This window comes from Mastigoproctus giganteus, chromosome 11, assembly GCF_048544385.1.
Source record: "Mastigoproctus giganteus isolate SK-2022 chromosome 11, ASM4854438v1, whole genome shotgun sequence".
Taxonomy (NCBI): domain Eukaryota; kingdom Metazoa; phylum Arthropoda; class Arachnida; order Uropygi; family Thelyphonidae; genus Mastigoproctus; species Mastigoproctus giganteus.
In genome coordinates, this window is record NC_143585.1 from 57878621 (window position 1) to 57900909 (window position 22289).

The 22289-nt window shown below is 39.9% G+C and overlaps 1 protein-coding gene across 2 annotated transcripts in view; it reads right to left on the reverse strand.

The window, feature by feature from the left end:
• The window catches only part of Paics (PAICS bifunctional enzyme), a 152154-nt gene that overhangs the window by 16746 nt on the left and 113119 nt on the right, over positions 1–22289 (reverse strand). For both annotated transcript variants that reach the window (XM_090385099.1, XM_090385100.1), the window contains exon 6: positions 21668–21845. In XM_090385099.1, the coding sequence (XP_090241225.1) occupies positions 21668–21845 (178 nt within the window). The remainder of the gene's footprint in view (positions 1–21667; positions 21846–22289) is intronic.

The window sequence follows — 22289 nt, forward strand, 5'->3', positions numbered from 1 at the left end:
TGTTCCTCTTTTCAGTATTCAGCAGTAGTCAGCCATTATATTGACATACTGCCCCCATATTTCATCTTTTCCCTCCCCCTGCTCTTCACTTAAACTACTACAACATTCTGGGAAATAGCTGAGATAAAAGTGGAAGAAGTATACCTTAGCACTCATATTGCAGACTAGTTTTCTGAACTTCATCCAACATGATACTCACTATCTTCTCAAAATCTGGATGTTTACTGTTACCAAGAAATTTGCATACTAAGTTTTTAAAGCCAGTCCAAGTATTTCTTTCAGTATAGTTAGGGATTCTTAAAAATCAGAGTATAGCATGAGCTTTACTTATTGGAAAAAACCGTTTCATAAAATATATACACGGGTAACAGTATATATATTTTATGAAATGTATATATTTTATGAAACTGGAGGTAACAGTATTTTGTTCTGGTAGTGGCTTCTCTTTGATGTATTTAGTGTCAGAGACTGTTTGGTGGCCACACTTTCCTTTCCCAATGTTCACTTCTTGCTTGAGTATTCCACAGAAAGAAAAGCAATTTTATGTAACAAAGTTGTTGGCCAAGAAACCCAATAATATAAAATTTCCACATACACACTAGCCAATTATTACCCTTGTATTAATTCCCCCCCCTCCCAAAAGAAGCTTAACATTTTCTTTTACGTGTACTCGATGGGCTATGAGTGGATGCATACTTGTTATGAAGAACTTCAATATAATTATAAAGAACTCTTTCGAGCCTTTGCTTCAATGATTTTCCCAAACAGCCTTCAACTCTGTTGGTTGGTAGAAAATTAGAAAAAAAAGTTTGTAACTTCAGGAACGTTTTTGCAGTATATCATTGAATCTTCTTTGGAAAAATTCACAATATCTATACCACGAAAAGACTGTAGACAGCAAATTGTAAATTTCAGTCTTGATCCTAAAAACTCTGCAGACCACTTTGGGTAGATTTAAACCTAATACAAGATCATAAAGTTTGCTTTTTATAAACAGCCATGGTCCAGATTTATGAATTTCTTTGTCACAATATTTTTACATCATTGTCCAAATTAGAAATGCCAGAATCATGATCTTATAGCATATGTTCAAGAACAATCAGTGGAGGTGGTATCAGTAGCTCAGGTCAATAAGGTACTGGCTTTAGAGCTGAAATAAGGTTGTTGGGACACAACGCTCTGCTTGTTCTTCGCATTGTAACTTGCTACATTTACAGAAACAAAAGTAGCAATCATTAATATGATCCATAGTTCCCTCCACACCATAGGAATGGCAAATGTCCTGGCTTTCTTATACATTTACGCAATCATAAGTCCTTCACACATGCACAGCACACTTTAAGTTGGGCTCAACTTTTATCTTGATCACCTAATTATATTCCAAAATATGCAGCATATACATTTTTCACAAATGATATATCCTGGCTTTTTTTTCTTCAGTGTGACATAATTAACACAAAAGTAGCAAAATATATTTGGACTGTTCACACAATCAAGAGTTGCCATTGTCAAAGACACAGAATATGAAAATCATGTTAGAAGCTTCATGAAAAAACAACTGAATGCAGAAGAAATACTTTGCAGGTTAATAGAGGTATCTGACTTGCAGATCTTCACACATTTAAACACACTTGGGCAGATTTATGCCCAGTGCCCAGTTAGGGTTAAATTTGAAAGTGTCTGGAATTCTGCCCAGGCACGATAGAAGGGAGTACGTGATGAGAGCCTTGTCAATCAATTCGGCTCTGGAGGGAATGTGCAAGGCTCAACGGGTAGAATTTTTTCAGCGAGGTCTGTGCTTGTTAACAGGAGAGACTGCTTCTATAGGGAGGAGATACACTTAAATAGAAAGGGTGCAAGAATATTTGCTGATGCTATCGAGGCAGTGTTAGGTGGGTCGGAAAACTGCTAGCTTGGGGGGGGATTCACAGACTAAAAGGTTAAAAGTAGCTGCAGGCAGAGGTGAAGGTGATTCTTGCACAACTTCAATTAGAATAAGTAGCGACCTGGAGAGAGGGGTGCTGGGAGTTTCAGGGACTGATGGCAGTCATCGTGAAATAGGTTGATATATGGGATGTGTCAGGGTAACTAGGAATAGGTGCATGTATACCAATGCTAGAAGTATAGTAAATAAATTTGATGAATTTGAAGTGTTGGTCAACACATCAAAGGCGGATATTGTTGGGATATCAGAGACGTGGTGTCATACTGATATTAGGAATGCAGAATTCGAATTTGGGGAATACAATGTGTACAGAAAGGATAGACAGGATAGGAAGGGAGGAGATCTCATGCTGTTAATTAAGAAAAACATAAAATCAAAAGAAGTGCATCCAAGTTGATATAGATGAACAGTGCACTGTTGAGTCAGTTTGGTGTGACATAAGCGAAAGCAAAAATAAGAATAGGAGTGTGTTATAGGCCTAACGACTCGAATGAGTACAATGAACAATTGTACAGCGAAATAGAATGGGCTAGTAAGTCAGAATTTCTTATAATGGGGATTTTAACTTCCCAGATATTGACTGGAACTTGTGGGTTGGTCACTCACACACTAGTAAGACTTTTGTGGATTTATTGGATGATTGTTTTCTGCAGCAGCATGTTCGAGAGGCAATCAGAGAGGGTAATACTCTTGATCTGGTTATCAGCAGTGATCATTCGTGTATTAAGAATTTGCAGATAAAGGAACCACTAGGTGGCAGTGATCACAGTGTACTGATGTGGGATTTACTTAAAGATATAATTACCATCAGGGGTAAAGGAAAGGGTTTTTGCTTCCGTAAAGATGAGTACAGTGATCTCAGACAGTTTTTAAATTCTGTACAGTGGGATCAACTCACGATTTTACCAACAGTAAATTCTAAGTGGGAAGCATTCAAGGAATTAATCGTGAAAGCTACTAAAAGTTTCATACCTGTTGTTGTTATTTGGTTTTTAGGAGCATTAGCAATTAAGGCCATATTGCTCCAGGGATATGTGGTGGTCATTCCCTGACCTTTCCACATCATCCATATTTGGTGGTCACAGGCTCGAACTCTGGTTTAATCAAGAAGCGTGTGCTACGCACTGCTGCTCCTGCCCACCTGGATACGGAGGCACCTTCATACCTATCAAGAAATATTGTTCAAGGTTTAGGCCTAAATGGTTATCAAATGAACTAATAACACTTGTGACAGAGAAGAAAAATGCGTGGGAGGCATATAAATTATCAAGAAACTCAGAAGCCTAGCGCAGATATAAGCTAGTCTGTAATCAGGTCACAAAGAAGGTTAGGCAGGCAAAGGCAGATTATGAGAAATCTTTGGCAAAGGATGTTAAAAAAACAGCAAGGATTTCTTTGCTTATATAAACTCTAAAAGGAAAGGATGAATCAGATTGGACCACTTAACATAGATGGGTTGACTATTGATGATCATGCATAGATAGCAAACAAATTGAATAAGTATTTTGCATCCACATTCACACATGAGGAGTTATTAAGGTTTGAAAATGGCAGAAAGTTATCAAATTGTAGCAGGGTGCTTAATGATTTTGTAATAACTGAGAGCAAAGTGTAGGAGAAATTGTTGAGGTTAAACATAAGAAAGGCACCTGGGATGGATGGGATCTATTCAGTTATATTAAAGGAGGCGGCAAAGCAACTAAGCAAACCCTTAGCCATAATTATGAGAGCATCCTTGGACTTGGGGGAGGTCCCCATGGACTGGAGATGTGCAAATGTATCCCCAATTCACAAAGTGGGTTCAAAAGGTGACACGAGTAATTACAGATCAGTTAGTTTAACTTCTGTTCCGGGTAAAATAATGCAGTCATTGGTTAAAGATGCATTTCAGGATCATCTAGACAAGACTGCAGCAATAATTCAGACACAGCATGCATGGGTTTGATAAGGGAAAGCCTTGTCTGACAAATTTGATAGGATATTATGATGTGGTTACAAAGGAACAGGATACAAAAAATAATTTTGATATCATATATTTGGATTTCAGGAAAGCTTTTGACACTGTTGTGCATGGAAGACTATTGTACAAATTTGAGCAGAATGGTATTAAGGGTAAGTTGCTACAATGGATAAAAGTATGGTTGAGTGGGAGAAGACAGAGGGTGGTAATTGATGGGTGCTGCTCTTCGTGGACTAATATTATTAGTGGAGTCCCACAGGGTTTGGTGTTGGGTCCACTGTTGTTTTGTATATTTATCAATGATACTGATGAAGGTATATCAGGCTTAGTGTCGAAGTTTGCAGATGATACAAAGGCTGGCAGGGTTGTTAATGACAGTAATGGCAGTGTGCTACTGCAACAGGATCTAGAAAATTTGGGCAGATGGGCTAAGAAGTGGCAACTGAAGTTTAACCTTGACAAATGCAAAGTACTGCATATGGGTATTAGTAACCCCAGAGAAACGTACCAACTGTGTGGTACTACACTTAAGGTGGTAGAAAATGAAAAAGACCTGGGAATAGTTGTGCAGTCAGATATGAAGTTTTCTGAGCAATGCAGACAGGCTGCCAGGAATTTTGCTAACAGGGAAAAGGAGGTGATTGTCCCTTTGTATAAGGCAACGGTCAGTCCATGCCTTGAGTACTGCATACAGGTCTGGAGGCCTCATTTTATGAAGGATGTAGATTTGCTTGAGCGTGTACAGAGAAGGGCAACAAGATTGGTGAGGGGAATGAAGGGATCCTCTTACCAAGAGAGAGAGAGAGGCTTAAGTTCTGCAAATTGCAGTGGCTGGAGACTAGGCACCTGCACAGTGATCTGATTGAGATGTATAAGGCCTTGAATGGGTTGAGCATGCTGAATTCTGATGGGATCCTTCCACTCGTTCAGATTACGAACCTAATGGGCCATAAATTCAAATTAAGAAAAGACAGATGTAGAATAGATGTGTGGAAATTTGCCTTTAGCCAGTGGGTGGTTAATTGCTGGAACAAACTTCCATCTGTCGTTATGGAAGTTGATAGGTTATATAAATTTAAGGAGGAACTGGATAGGCATTTTTTTTTTTTTTTTTGGCTGATGCTGCATAAGCTCATACACTTGCTTTCTTGCATCAATGCCACTACTACTACATTCAGACCAAGAGTAAGGTGAAATGTCCAAGCAACAAAGACAGCTTATTCTGGTGGTTAGGTTTAAGATATAACAGGATATACCTTAATACATCTTAACCCTAACCACAGGGAATTCAAGGCTCATAATTCAAGGACTGAGCTATACTAGCAATAACATTAGTTTAGGCATATGATGCAAGAAAGCAAGCTCATATAGCATCAGTGAAACAAAAATAAATAATAAATAAAATAAAAGCCCTTCCCATTTCATCCATCCATCCATTCACTCTAAATGTTTGTCTAGTTCTGCTTTTTTATTTAAGTTGCTAACCTCCACTACAACAGATGAAAGTTTGTTCCAACTATCAACGACCTGCTCTCTAAAGGCAAATTTCTGCACATCTATAGCACAATTGTCTTTCCTCAATTTGAATTTATGCCCTCCTCAGGTGAGTAATCTGAGCAAGAGGAAGAATCCTATAGCATTCAACTTGATCAAGCCATTCGAGGACTTAATACACCTAAATTAGATCAACTCGCGGGTGCCTAGGCTCCAGAAGATGCAATTTGTAGAATTTAAGCCTTTCTTGGGAACGCCAACTCTTTGACAGAGAAGGGCACCAATCTCGTTGCCCTTTTCTGTACTCGCTCCAGCAGCTCTACATCTTACCTAAAATGAGGCCTCCAGACATGTATACAGTACTCAAGGTGTGGCCTGACCACTGCCTTATACAAAGGGACAATCACCCCCTTATCCATGCTAGCAAAATTCCTGTATATCATTGACAAGACACCATGAGCTATTATTGCAGCCTGTTTGCACTGATCAGAAAACTTCATATCTGACTTCACAATTAATCCCAGGTCTTTTCATTCTCCAATACCCTGAGTGTAGTACCACCCAGTTCATATGTTACTCTGGAGATACTGCTACCCATATGCAGTACTTTACATTTGTCAATGTTAAACTTCAGTTATCACATCTCAGCCCATTTGATCAACTTTTCCAGATCCTGTTGCAGTAGCATGCTATCATTACTGTCATTAACAACCCTGTCAACCTTCATATCATTTGCAAAATTAGACATTAACCCTGATATACCTTCATCAATAGCATTCATAAATACCGAAAACAACACCAAACTCTTGGGGACTCCACTAATAATATTAGTCCATGAAGAGCAGTGTCCATTGATAATCACTGTCTTCTCCTGCTCAACCATAATTTTATCCTTTGTAACAACAACTTTCACTTAATACCATATTGCTCCAATTTATATTATAGTATTCCATATGCCACAGTGTCAAACGTTTTCCTAAAATCCAAGTATATGATATCAAAAGTATTCATTGCATCCAGTTCCTATGTGACCACATCATAGTATCCAATCAAATTTGCCAAGACAAGACTTCCCCTTAACAAACCAAAGCTGTGTCTGAACTATAACTGCAACCTTGTCTAGATGATCCTGCATCACTTCCTTAACCAGTGAGTCCATTATTTTCCCTGGAACACAAGTTAGACTAACATGCCTGTAATTACCTGTCATCCTTTGTGAATTGGGAACACATTTGCAAACCTCCAGTTCATGGGGACCTCCCCCAAGTCGAAGGAAGCTTGCATAATTATGACTAAGGGTTTGCTTAGTTCCTTTGCACCTCCTTTAACATAACGGGATAGATCTCGACCACCCTAGGTGCCTTCCTTACGTTTAACTTCAAGAAATTCTCCTCCACTTTCCTTCAAGTTATTACAAAATCACTTAGCTCCCTATTAGTTTAATAAACTTCTGGCATTACCCTCCTTCAATAAATCCTCATGTGTGAATGTAGATGCAAAATACTCATTCAGTTTATCAGCTAACTGAGCATGATCATCAACAGTCAAGTCACCTATGTTAAGTGGACCAATCTGATTCAACCCTTTCCTTCTAGAGTTTACATAAGTAAAGAACTCTTTCCTATTTTTCTTTGCATCCTTTTCCAAAGATTTCTCGTAATCTGCCTTTGCCTGCCTAACCTCCTTTGTTACTTGATTACTGACTTACTTATATCTGCCATAGGCTTCTGTGCAACTTGATAATTTATATACATCTCATGCAGTTTTCTTCTCTGCAACGAGCCTCATTAATTCATCTAACATCCATTTAGGTCTAAACCTTGAACAGTATTTCTTGGTATGAAAAGCCAAGTAACCTCAAAGATTAAGTTCCTGAAGTTTTCCCATTTAGAATTCACCATAGAATTCACCATCAGCTGATCCCACTGTATAGAATTTAAAAACTCTCAGACCACTGTAGTCACCTTTATGAAAGCAAAAACCCTTCCTCTTACCACTTGATGGTAGTTACATCTTTAAGTATATCCCACATCAGTACACTGCAATGACTGCCGCCTTGTGGTGCCTTTATCTGCAGATTCTTAACGCATGAAGAATCATTGCTGATAATCAGATCAAGGGTATTACTCCCTCTAATTGCCTCTCTAATATGTTGCTGTAGAAAACAATCATCCAATAAATCCACAAAAGTTTTGCTATTGTGTGAGTGAAAAACCACAAGTTCCAGTCAATATCTCAAAAGTTAAAATCCCCATTATAAGACACTGATTTACTGGCTCATTATACTCATCAGATTCATTAGGCCTATAACACACACCTACTCTCGTTTTCCCTTTACCAGTGCTTATGTCAACACCAGACTCAATATTGCACTGTCTGCCAATGTCAATTGGATGCACTTCCTTAGATTTTATGTCTTTCTTAACTAACAGCATAACCCCTCCTCCTTTCCTGTCCTGTGTATCTTTCTGTACAGATTGTACTCACTAAATTCCAATTCCGTGTGGCACATCTGATATCCCAATAATATCCACTTTAAATGTTTTCACCAGCACTTCAAATTCATCAAATTTATTTATTATATACTCCTAGCATTGGTGTACATGCAAGCATACATACACCTATTCTTACTCTTAGTTACCCTAACACAAGCCATGTATTTACTTGTTCCATGACTCCCAGCATTCCTTGAAATCCCCAGTATCTCACTTTCCAGGCTGCTGCTCATTCCAATAGAAGCAGTGCATTAATCACTTTCACCTCTGCCTATGGCTACCATTAATCTACTATCCATTATACCCAAAAATTCCACATTCATTATATCTCACTGGCAACATCTTTCCTAAAATGTTTGTTGTTGTTGTTGTATTTGGGTTTTCTGGCACAAGGGCCTCTTGGGCCATATTGTGCCTGTTCGATATTTGCTTATCACTAATTTCTCATGTTATTGTGATCATAGGCTATTATAAAGATTTATCTGTTTCAAATAAGTAAAAACAGTTCCTCCAAATTTGCATCATTGCCAAGAATCTGCAATAAGGTAATCGGTTCCTTCAAATGGGATAGGGATGTAAAGGTTGATTTTCTGGTAGTTGAAAGTTGGGGACATTCAATGAGAATATGATATATTGTCAACTGAGACTGGCACAACAAACACTGAGGAGGGTTCTCTCCCATAAGCAAATACAGATGAGTTGGATGTGAATGTCCAATGCGGAGCCTTGCTAGAATTACTTCTTGTCGCCTGCTTTTCCTAATACTAGATGTCCACAATTTTGGCTCTTTTTTTTATCTGCAGCAGTTTATTATTTATTTGAGCTTTCCAGAGGTCAGACCATTGCTTCCTACATGATGTTTCAATGATGGATTTGTAGTCGGTGTAGGGCACTGTTTGTTGCCTGGAAGTGCTTGAGTCAGGGTGTTTAGCGGCGGCGTCCGCTTGTTCATTACCTGGAATGCCTGCATGACCAGGTATCCAGCAGAAGGTAACCTTCTGGTTGGCTTTTTGACAGTAAAATAACTTGGACCGTATCTCTTTAAGAATCGGATGTGAGGGCGACATGGTAGTTTGAATGGCAGTGATTGCGCTTAAGGAGTCTGTGTATATCAGGGATTGCTTTATACAGCTGTTGTGTATTCTATCTAGAGCTAGTTTAATAGCAAATAATTCTGCAGTATAGATAGTACATTCCGTAGGAAGAGACACAGCATCTGAAAAGGTAGAAGAAACTGCTGCAGCACCAACGGCTGCATCTGTTTTGGAGCCATCAGTATAGATAGGTACTTTATCTGAATTTTCCAACAAATGAGTTTTATGGAGCTGTTGATAGTTTATATTTGCCAGAGAGGATTTTCCCCATCTTGAAAAGAAATTGTCGCAGAGAGGTGAGAATTCAGTCCAGGGAGTTTCAGGAGTAGCAAGGTCTTGGAATATGTTGTGAAATTTAAGATCCCAACTGATCGTGAGTTCTTGCAGTCGAATCCCTGCAGGGCGGTTTTCATTAGGCTTATTGTGATATAATTCAGCATATTGAGGATCAAACAGGTACTGCCAGCTAGGGTGGAATGGCATGCTTTTAATTTTTGCTGCATACTTACACAATAAGGATTTTCTCCTGAGATGCAAAGGGGGTTCACATTTGCCTCAATATACAGGCTGTGGACCGGAGATGTTCTGAAGGCTCCCACAGCTATCCTAAGAGCACTATGCTGTATGGTGTTCAGACGTAATAGTGAACTTTTCCTAGCGGAGTCATAGACAGGTGATCCATAATCTAATCGTGATCTTATTAAAGCTCTATACAGATGAAGGAGAGAGCTTCTGTCAGCACCCCAGGACTTAGCAGAGACTGCTCTCAGGATGTTCAGTTTTTTTAGACATGTAGTTCGAAGGAAAGCAATATGGGAAGCAAAATTAAGTTTGTTATCTAAGTATAACCCCAACAGTCGGAAACTGTTAGTGACAGGAATCAGGTTGTTTTTTAAAAATATTTCTGGATCTGGATGAAGTTTGCATTTTTTACAAAAATGAATTGCACTAGATTTCTTTTCTGATAGGGAATAGCCATTCCGTAATGCCCATGATTCAATTTTAGCGATGGAAATTTGGAGTTGTCTTTCAATGGTGTTCATGGTTTGGGATTGACAAGAAACAACGAGGTCATCAGCGAACATATACGATTCTACTGTATTAGGTACATCCTGTGTCATGTTTGTAATTCTTATTGAAAATAATGTCGGACTAAGAATGGATCCCTGAGGAACACCCTCCTCTTGTACAAATGATTTAGATAAATTGTTCATGTATCTAACCTGAAATGTTCTGTGGCATAGGAAGTTTTGTATAAAGTGGGGTAAATGACCTCTCAAGCCAAAAGAATGAAGATCTTGAAGTACACCGTATTGCCAGGTGTTATCAAAGGCTTTCTCAATATCAAGATTGATCATGACCAGATGCTGTCCCCTTATGAAGGCATTTCGGATGTTTGCTTCTGCTTTTATCATTACATCTAACGAGGACCGGTTCTTTCGAAACCCGTACTGATTGTTATTTTGCAAGTTGTTAGTTTCCAGGAACCACGTTAGCCGCCTGTGAACCATTTTTTCCAAGACTTTGCCTAACCAGCTGGTCAGTGAAATCGGCCTGTAATTATGTGGAAAGCTGCGATCCTTTCCTGGCTTTGGAAAGGCTAGTATAATTGAGTGACGCCATGAGTATGGGTAAATATTTTCTAGAAATATTCGATTGTAATATTTTAACAATACCCTTTTTGTTCTGTTGTTTAGTTGGCTTATCATGATGTAGTAGATCCCATCTGGACCAGCAGCACTACTGGAAGTTTTATTGAGCGCCCCTAAAAGTTCTGTTAATGTAAATGGCTGGTTGTACGGGTGTGAAACTCTAGTGGAGAAATTGATCTTATGCTGCTCTGATGATTTTTTAATTTTCTGAAAGATTGGGTCGTAGGTGGATACACCTGATATACTGGCAAATGATTCGGCTAAGGCATTTGCAATTTCTGCCGGAGAGGACAACTCCTTTCCTTTCCAGTTTAATATTGAGGCTGGGGACTGGACATATTTGCCATCAATTGTTTGTATTTTCTTCCAGATGAGTCTGATATCTGTGTCCTTGTTTATACTGGAGGAAAAGCTAATCCATGCTTCTCTTTTTGCTTTCCTTCTTATTTGGCGGAACTTAGCTTTCATTCTTTTAAAACTAATTAGGTTACTGGTTGTGGGGAATTTGCGGAACAAATTCCAAGCCCTATTTATTTCCTGTTTAGCGTATGTACAATCCGGATTCCACCAGTAATTATTGTGTTTGCGTTTCCCAGGCAAGGACTTTGGTATTGTAGAGTTGGCAGCTTGTAATATTTGATTAGTTATATGTTGTGTGACATAATCTATGGGTTGAAGTTGAATTATTTCATCATCTAACTGATCATTTGAAGCATATTCATCCAGCGTGCCCTACGAAATTTCCATTTGGAGCGACCCGGCAAAGGGGAGTTAACCCGTGTTTGCAGCTTGCAGAGAATTGGTAGATGATCACTATTTAGTGGATTTTCAAGAACAGACCACTCCGTATTAGTACATATGGAGGGAGAGCAGATTGAAAGGTCTATTGCACTCATGGATCCTGTTGAAAAATGTATATAGGTAGGCTCTCCAGTATTCAAAAGGGTAAGTTGGCACACATCGAGAAGATTTTCTATTTGTTTACCTCTTTTGTCGATTGTTGGAGATCCCCACAGCGAGTGATGAGCATTGAAGTCTCCGAGTAAATAGAAAGGAGGTGGTAGCTGGTCTATTAGATTTTCTAGATTTTCTGAGGAGATTGAGGAATTTAGGGGAATATATATATAGATGCTATTGTAATAGTCATGCCAATTTCTGCGCGCATTGCCACTACCTCAAAAGGAGTCTGAAGAGCAACAGGTTTAGATGGAATATTATTTCTAACAAGAACTGCCGCACCTCCACGAGCTGGCGAGTCGATACTCCTATCTCTTCTGAACATGGTATAATTTTTAATGGTAGGACACACTTGTGGATTTAAATAGGTTTCTTGTAGGGATATACATGCTGGTTCATAGCGGTTTACGAGATCATGCAAGTCATCTTTTGCATTACGAAAGCCTCTACAATTCCACTGAAGAATTCTTTCCATTATGCGTTCTTGTTAGTTGTTTTTGCTTCTGACAGTTTTTTGGTTGTAGCTTGTTTATACCTCTCTATTTTTACTTTGTCTTTCTTAGGAAAGAAAGGACGTGTTGTGTCTATCTCATCAGTTGCGTGGAGTTCTAAAATTCCATCATCTGAATTTTTCTCCTGATCAATATCCATTTCCGTTGAAATCCGTGGATGCACCATCGGGGTTTCTGTAGCTTTTGGTTTCATTGTTGACGCATCGGCTGGAATGGAGATTGGAGTATTGCTGGCTTGTTCAGTTGTTTGTTGTGAAGGACACTGTTTGGGAGAAGTGAGTATGGATCGTGCCCAATTCGCGATAGATGTATTAGGAGGAACTGTAACGTCCGTTTGGATACTTACTGATTGCACCTGTTTGGCAGCTGTGGCATACGTTCGCTTTGGCTCCATTTTGATTATTTCTCTTCTTGCCTCTGAATAAGTGACTTTGTTTTCCACTTTATATTTCTGTATTTTTTTTCCTTGCTTCCATAGTTCGCATATTTTAGAGAAAGCTGGATGATTCCCTTTACAATTTGGGCAATTAGGAGTGGTAGCATTGCAATCGGATTGGTTGTGGTCTTTCGATCCGCAGTTAGGACATATTGCCTCACCTCTACATGCAGTCTGAGAGTGTCCATATTTTTGGCACTTATAGCACCTTATTGGGTTTGGGATGTAGGGTCGGACACGGCAATGGAGATAGCCTGCTTTGACAGATGTTGGTAAGATGGGAGAGCTAAAAGTGAGGATTATGCTCCTTGTTGGAATGAGAGTATCATCTTTACGGGTCATGATTCTCCTGGCTTGGATGACTCTTTGTTCTCATAGCTCTTTGACTATTTCCTCCTCTGATACGGTTAATAAGTCCCATTCTGCAATTACTCCCTTGGAGGAATTTAAGGTGGCATGGGGAGTGACTTTTATTGGATGTCTGCCGAAAGTTGTCAGATTTAATAGCTTTGCAGAATGCTGGGATTTCATGGTCTCTACCAGAAGATCCCCAGACTGGAGTCGCCTTACTGATTTTGGTGAACCTGCGACAACCTCTAACCATTTTTGCACAAGGAATGGGGACAATTTACTCAAAGGCTGGTCTGATGAAGAGTGCAGTATGAGAAATGCTGGTATCTCCTCTTGAGGATTTGTTTTCAACCTCAAGAGGAGATGACTTCTCCCAACCTCAACCTTGGGTTGGGAGAAGTCATCATCGATGTGTTTAGTCGCTAGTTTTTAGCTCGGAGGCTCTAAAGGTGGAAACGTATTGTTATCCATCTTTGCTCCTTTCAGCCCCGGGAGAGTGGATTTCTTCTCCCAGGTTACCGGCCCCGCCACGGGGAGGCAGGAGCAGTGCCGCTAGAGTGACCAAGCGGTATAAGAGTTAGTATATTAGTTTAAATGAAAAAAAAAAAGGTGATTTGCCTTTCTGAAACTTACTTACAGATCGTAAGTCTAAGTTTACTAGTATTTAATGAAAACGTAAGAAAACTTTTTTAACTGAACAAAAACTGCAGCTTCAAGAAAAACGCTCTAGAAATCACTGAGAATCGCTTGATCACTATAAAGCTTGGCACCCGGGGCCTAAAATGTTTGTGTTTGATGACCTAACCAACTACTTCATCAAATTTGTTTAATATTCACATAACACTGATGGAACTGATATTCAGGTGACATTCAAATCAAGTGGACCCAATTACGGCGAAGTCCAGACGGTGTGTGACAGCCAAATCCTCTGCTTGCACCTTCACGATGGTGGGACTATTAGTAATCCTGGGTATAACCTCCATGAACAAGTACATGGTGGGTGACCGCCCAAGTGTGAACCAACGTAAGCAGGGGTCGAGGTGTGGCGCCCACACCACGCCACATGGAGGAACGCCGCCACTCTATGTTACCAGCAGTACTAGGTGGTAGATGACTCTCATCAACCGGTGAAATACCACCACTCTGCTTATTGGAGGCTTGAATTGGTGGAACCAATGTTTAGTCTCTAGAGCTAAGTTCCGGTCAACCCTTCCCTATCTCTTCCATCATGCAGTATGATTGATGACTTGAGGTTATGATGAACGTCGTGGCAAGATCCAATATTCCTTACATTTCGAGGGTACAGCTCTAAAACGGTGTTCGCAAGCCGGCCGCTAGTTAGTTAGTACACCGGACTGAACCTATTGGTAACTCTCTAGGAGGCTTCCGGATCAGCTAGTGTATAATCTTGCTACCTCTACTCTGCCAGATAGTGACTGGAGGGAGTCCGAGTAGTGTGTATGCGGGGAGCATTGTCGAGGTCACGTCATGTCAAGGATCTGGGTATATTCTTACCATGTGTGCGCCATATCTAAAAATTTCATTACTTCATACAGCATGTCCCACGCACTTTTTCTTACTATTGAATACACCATGAATTGTCAAACTAATAGAGCAATATCTGCGAAAAGATCTAAACCTCCCAAACACTTCCTAATTCATTTCACAAATATACGTGGTCTCAATTCTAATCTCAACGATGTCCATTTCCACTTGCAGTCTGCCAAACCCCATGTACTTTTTCTGACAGAATCTCGGTGATCAGTTGATTCAACTACTGCTCATCTCAGATGCCCAAATTATTCGCTGTATGATTCCTTTTGCATCAAAGGTGGTACTTGTGCATATGTCCATTCTGATATTCCCTGTCAGAGACTTGGCAATTTGGAATCTCTTCTCTTGTGTTAAATTCATCTGTTGTGTCTACCGCTCTCCCAACTCCACTAATCACTTGGAGCTCTTTGACTTCCTCTCTTTGCAACTTGACTTTCTCCAGTCCAACTTTCCTAACAGTGAGGTAATTTTCCTTGGTGATTTTAATGTTCACAACTCCAGCTGGCTTCCGTTTTCTACTCACACTGACCCAGCATATCGAGGTGCTGAGTGACCTAGCACAGATTGTTCATTTACCTACAAGAATACCGGACAATCCTAATCATACAGCCAATACGCTTGATCTTTTTCTCACTAACAATCCTTCTAAGTACACTATCGAAGTGAGAGTTCCTTTAGGCACTTCAGATCACAACTTGGTGATTGTCTCTTCTCCAATGGAACCTTTATCTCATGGCTATTCCCAACCTCGTGTTGTTTGCATTACAAGAATGCAAAAATGACCTGCGAGACTTCTTTTCTTCTTTTCCTTGGTCGGATTACTGTTTCAAAACTTCTGATGTCAACGATTGCTTGGATCGTGTCAGTGAAATTATTCTTGCAGGAATGGAATCCTTTATCCCACACTCCACTTTAAAATCTCGTCCTTTTTCTAAACCTTGGTTTTCCAATAAATGTGCTAAGGCTGTTCAAGAGAAGAATGTTGCATATCATAATTGGCTTGTTTCTAATTCTTCAGTTTCATTTTCTGCCTACACCAAAGCTTGCAACAATTGTAAAGCAGTTATTAATCAGTCCAAACTAGAGTTTGAACAGGCTAAGAGTAGAAAACTTGCTTCTTGCCCTAATGGTAGCCGAGCATTCTGGTCTCTTGCCAAAGCTATTGGCCGCAACTTTTGCCCATCTCTGCTCCCACCTCTGTCCAAACCATATGGTTCTGTTGTCACTTTGGCCAAGGATAAAGCTGACATGCTAGCATCCCATTTTTCTTCCAACTCACGTATTAATGAGCTTGGTAAAACACCTCCCAGCATTCCCAACATGATCCATTCAATGCCTCCTGTGGTCTTCCGTCAAAAGGATATCAGAAGGATTTTTTTTTTTTTTTTTTTTTTTTTTTTTTTATGTGAACCCCAAACAAGAGAGGTATTAGAACCTATAGTACTTAGTACCGTGCTTGGGTTGGAGGTTGAGAAGACGAAAGAAGATATTTGTTGACATTGGACTTGAACTTCTGTAGATTGTAATTTTCAGGAAATACATATGAAGGAAGGTTGTTCCAGAAAACGGCAGTTGAATGAATAAATGAGGAAGATGAAAAGTTGGTTCTGTGGGTTTGAAGTTGGACAGTAAATGGATGTTGGCTGGTGGCGGCACGTGTTCGGACTGTTTTGAAAGAGAGAGCGGGAATTATAGAAGCCAATTCAGAAGAACAGTGCCCATGGAAATATCTGTAGAAGAGGCATGCAGCAGAAACAGTACGTCTATGAGAAAGCGAGTGGAGAGACTCTGTTAGAGATGAATCATTAATTAACCTAACTGCCCTCTTCTGAATGGAATCAAGAAGCCTGAGAGAGGTTTTGGGGGCACCACCCCAAATGTGGGAACAATATTCCATGGCAGGGCGGATTTGCGATTTATACAGAGTGAGCAGCTGTTTGGAAGAAAAGTAACGCCGAGAGCGAAAGAGAAAACCAAGTTTTTTAGATGCAGAGGAAGCAACATTTGTAATGTGCTTGTGCCAAGAGAGATTAGAAGTCAGGGTAATCCCAAAAGAGATATATCCTTTTGCCTAGAAATTGGAGTGTCACTAAAGATAAGCATAGGAGCAGAAGAATCCTTTTTGCGAGATATAAGACAAGACTGAGTTTTAGAAGGGTTGAAATCAACTAAGTTGTCTTTGCCCCACTGGAGAATTACCTGAAGATCGGCATTTAAGGAATTGGTAGCAGATTTTCGAGAAGTTGAAGCTGATTGAGCAGGGCAAGGTTTCTCAAAATGGAAAGTTGAATGCAATGTGCTATCATCGGCAAAACTATGGATAGGATTTCCAGTCAATGGAAGAAGGTCATTGATATACAAGAGGAAAAGAGTGGGGGAAAGAACTGAACCTTGGGGGACACCGGCATTAGTGGAGAAGTTAGAAGACAGAGAGCCATCTACCATCACCCTCAGTGAGCGATCAGAGAGAAAACTGGATAACCAATTACTAAAAACAGTTGGCAAACCATAAGATGGAAGCTTGTTTAGAAGACCTTTATGCCAAACACGATCGAAAGCCTTTGAGATGTCAAGAGCAACTGCTGGTGTTTCACCGAACCTTTCCATTGAAGTAGTCCATAAATGGGTAACATAAGCCAGAATATCACCAGTGGATCGACACCGACGGAATCCATACTGGCGATCGTTGATCAGACGGAAGGTTTCTAGGTAGTTTAAGAGTTGGCGGTTAATTGATTTCTCCATTACTTTAGAAAGAGTAGAAGTAATTGCAATGGGATGATAATTGGATGGGAGGGATTTGTCACCCTTTTTAGGAACTGGCTGGATATGAGCAAATTTCCAAGCAGAAGGAAAAACACCTTTGGAATAAGAAAGTGAAAAAAGGCGGCAAAGAATAGGAGTAAGTTCAGGAGCACAGATTTTGAGAACAAGTGGAGAAATACCATCAGGACCTGGAGCTTTCTTAGCATCAAGAGTCATCAAAATCCTTCTGATATCCTTTTGACGGAAGACCACAGGAGGCATTGAATGGACCGTGTTGGGAATGGTGGGAGGTGTTTTACCAAGTTCATTAATACATGAGCTGGAAGAAAAATGGGATGCTAGCAGGTCAGCTTTATCCTTGGCTGAAGTGACAACAGAACCATCTGGTTTGGACAGAGGTGGAAGCAGAGATGGGCAAAAGTTGCGGCCAATAGCTTTGGCAAGAGACCAGAATGCTCGGCTACCATTAGGGCAAGAAGCAAGTATTCTACTCTTAGCCTGTTCAAACTCTAGTTTGGACTGATTAATAACTGCTTTACAATTGTTGCGAGCTTTGGTGTAGGCAGAAAATGAAACTGGAGAATTAGAAACAAGCCAATTACGATATGCAACATTCTTCTCTTGAACAGCCTTAGCACATTTATTGGAAAACCAAGGTTTAGATAAAGGACGAGATTTTAAAGTGGAGTGTGGGATAAAAGATTCCATTCCTGCAAGAATAATTTCACTGACACGATCTGAGCAAACGTTGACATCAGGAGTTTTGAAACAGTAATCCGACCAAGGAAAAGAAGAAAAGAAGTCTCGCAGGTCATCCCATTTTGCATTCTTGTAATGCCAAACAAAAAGAGGTTGGGAATAGCCATGAGATAAAGGTTCCATTGGAGAAGAGACAATCACCAAGTTGTGATCTGAAGTGCCTAAAGGACCTCTCACTTCGACCGTGTACTTAGAAGGGTTGTTTGTGAGAAAAAGATCAAGCGTATTGGCTGTATGATTCGGATTGTCCGGTATTCTTGTAGGTAAATGAACAATCTGTGCTAGATCATTAGTAATTGCAAAAGCCTCAGCATCTCGACCTGCTGGGTCGGTGTGACTAGAAAACGGAAGCCAGCTGGAGTTGTGAACATTAAAATCACCAAGGAAAATTACCTCACTGTTAGGAAAGTTGGACTGGAGAAAGTCAAGTTGCAATGAAGGAAGTCAAAGAGCTCCAAGTGATTAGTGGAGTTGGGAGAACGGTAGAGACAACAGATGAATTTGACACAATGAGGTAGAGAGATTTTAAGCCAGAGAAGATCAAAGAGAGGAGATTCCAAATTGCCAAGTCTCTGACAGGGAATATCAGAACGGACATATGCACAAGTACCACCTTTGAGGCGAAAGGAATCATACAGCGAATAATTTGGGCATCTGAGATGAACAGTAGTTGAATCAACCGATAACTGAGATTCTGTCAGAAAAAGTACATGGGGTTTGGCAGACTGCAAGTGGAAATGGACATCGTTGAGATTAGAATTGAGACCACGTATATTTGTGAAATGAATTAGGAAATCCTTGGGAGGTTTAGATCTTTTCGCAGATAAGCTTGTTCTATTAGTTTGACAATTCATGGTGTATTCAATAGTAAGAAAAAGTGGGTGGGACATGCTGTATGAAGTAATGAAATTTTTGGATATGGCGTACATGTGGGAAGAATATACCCAGATCCTTGACATAACGTGGCCTCGACAATGCTCCCCGCATACACACTACTCGGACTCCCTCCAGTCACTATCTGGCAGAGTAGAGGTAGCAAGATTATACACTAGCTGATCCGGAAGCCTCCTAGAGAGTTACCAAAAGGTTCGGTCCGGTGTACTAACTAGCGGCCGGCCTGCAAAAACCGTTTTAGAGCTGTACCCTCGAAATGTAAGGAATATTGGATCTCGCCACAACGTTCATCATAACCTCAAAAGTCATCAATCATACTGCATGATGGAAGAGATAGGGAAGGGTTGACCGGAACTTAGCTCTAGAGACTAAACATGGGTTCCACCACTTCAAGCCTCCAATAAGCAAAGTGGTGGTATTTCACCGGTTGATGAGAGTCATCTACCACCTAGTACTGCCTGGTAACATAGAGGGGCAGCATTCCTCCATGTGGTGTGGGCGCCACACCTCGACCCCTGCATACGTTGGTTCACACCTGGGTGGTCACCCACCATGTGCTTGTGCATGGAGGTTATACCCAGGATTACTAACAGTCCCACCATCGTGAAGGTGCAAGCAGAGGATTTGGTTGTCACAGACCGTCCGGACTTCGCCGAAATTGGGTCCACTTGACTTGAGTGTCACCCGAATATCAGTTCCATCAGCGTTTTAGACTCCCAGGTAGCAAGTACAGCTTGTCTGGCATATCTGAGAGAATGTCTGTGACAACCTCAAGGACCATAAATTTTGATGAATCTTGATGCTAAGAAAGCTCCAGGTCCTGATGGTATTTCTCCACTTGTTCTCAAAACCTGTGCTCCTGAACTTACTCCTATTCTTTGCCGCCTTTTTTCACTTTCTTATTCTAAAGGTGTTTTTCCTGCTGCTTGAAAATTTGCTCATATCCAGCCAGTTCCTAAAAAAGTTTGACAAATTCTTCCCATCCAATTATCATCCCATTGCAATTACTTCTACTCTTTCTAAAGTAATGGAGAAAACAATTAACCGCCTACTCTTCAACTACCTAGAAACCTTCCGTCTGATCAACGATCGCCAGTATGTGTTCCATCAGTGTCGATCCACTGGTGATATTCTGGCTTGTGTTACCCATTTATGGACTAATTCAATGGAAAGGTTCGGTGAAACACAAGTAGTTGCTCTTGACATCTCAAAGGCTTTTGATCATGTTTGGCATAAAGGTCTTCTAAACAAGCTTCCATCTTATGGTTTGCCAACTGTTTTTAGTAATTGGTTATCCAGTTTTCTCTTTGATCGCTCACTGAGGGTGATGGTAGATGGCTCTCTGTCTTCTAACTTCTCCACTAATGCCGGTGTCCCCCAAGGTTCAGTTCTTTCACCCACTCTTTTCCTCTTGTATATTAATGACCTTCTTCCACTGACTGGAAATCCTATCCATAGTTTTGCCAATGATAGCACACTGCATTCCACTTTCCATTTTGAGAAACCTTGTCCTGCTCAATCAGCTTTAACTTTTCGAAAATCTGCTACCAATTCCTTAAATGCCGATCTTCAGGTAATTCTCCAGTGGGGCAAAGACAACTTAGTTGATTTCCACCCTTCTAAAACTCAGTCTTGTCTTATATCTCGCAAAAAGGATTCTTCTGCTCCTATGCTTATCTTTAGTGACACTCCGATTTCTAGGCAAAATGATATATCTCTTTTGGAGATTACCCTGACTTCTAATCTCTCTCTTGGCACAAGCACATTACAAATATTGCTTCGTCTGCATCTAAAAAACTTCGTTTTCTCTTTCGCTCTTGGCATTACTTTTCTTCCAAACAGCTGCTCACTCTGTATAAATCACAAATCCGCCCTGCCATGGAATATTCTCAGGCTTCTTGATCCAAAACCCCTCTCAGGCTTCTTGACTCCATTCAGAAGAGGGCAGTTCGGTTAATTAATGAATCATCTCGAACAGAGTCTCTCCACTCGCTTTCTCATAGACATACTGTTTCTGCTGCATGCCTCTTCTACAGATACTTCCATGGGCACTGTTCTTCTGAATTGGCTTCTATAATTCCTACTCTCTCTTTCAAAACAGTCCGAACATGTGCCGCCACCAGCCAACATCCATTTACTGTCCAATTTTTCATCTTCCTCATTTATTCATTCAACTACTGCTTTCTGGAACAACCTTCCTTCATACGTATTTCCTGAAAATTACAATCTACAGAAGTTCAAGTCCAATGTCAACAAATAACTTCTTTCGTCTTCTCAACCTCCAACCCAAGCACGGTACCAAGTACTATAGGTTCTAATACTTCTCGTGCTTAGGGTTCACATAAAAAAAAAAAAAAAAAGTAACTCTCAGGCACATCAGCTGTTTCTTATCTAAAAATTAGATATTAAACAGCTAACATTTATTTAACATTTAAATAAAAATTTAAAAGAGTAATGTACATCAAAGTGAGTTTGAATAGCAACATTCCACTTAAAAAATATATCGATGATAAGGTCTCCCACATACAAATCAGATAATTATAGGTGAACTCTTAAAGCAATCCACAGTTCCATAAAATGTTAATAGATATCCAAACTGAAAAATAAACTAAATGAAAATAAAATTCTATGCTCAAAAGATAACAAACTACAATTTTTTTTGCTCTCACTCTCTCTGCATTAAATCTCCTAGGATTAATCTCTTAAGAAATTTCATTGAAGTTTTTTAGCAGATAAAATCTGATCAGGTACTTCAATTTATATATAAATAAAAGAAAACAAAAAAGCAACCTTCTCACCTTCATACTGAGCAATTATGTTCAAAGTCTCGCTAGTTCCTTTGTGTGCCGAAGTTATTCTAAGTTCACATGGTACCCCATACTTCCGGCAAGATTTAGAAATATTTTCACAGTGTTCACTGTCCGAAGAAGATCCCATAAGTACAACTACTTGCGCTTTTGGTTTTACTAAAAGTCTCTAGAGGAATAAAAAAAAAAATACCATCAAATCAAAAAACATAATGCAACAACCTCCACACTATTGCTAAAAAGGCTTAGCAAGGATTAGACCAGTTAGACAGCAAAAGGAAGTAATGGATAAATTGTTAAAGGCAATGTGCAGATGACAGGTTTTTTTTTTTTTTTTTTTTTTCAGTCATATGCTATTACTAATTCCAATAAGAAATATTAAACAGATATACATCACTGAATAAAGCTCTTATTGATCAGTTGCCAAAGTACCACTGTATTGTTTAGCAACTGACCAGTGAGTGTTTTACTCAATGAACACATTTATGTTAGGATTAAAGTTAAAGCATAAAGAGCACAGTAATCTTTGCATCACCAGATTTCATATTGACAGGTTAGTACACATCTACCTCCCATTAAGCCATTAATGCATATCCCCCCCCCCCCCCCAAAT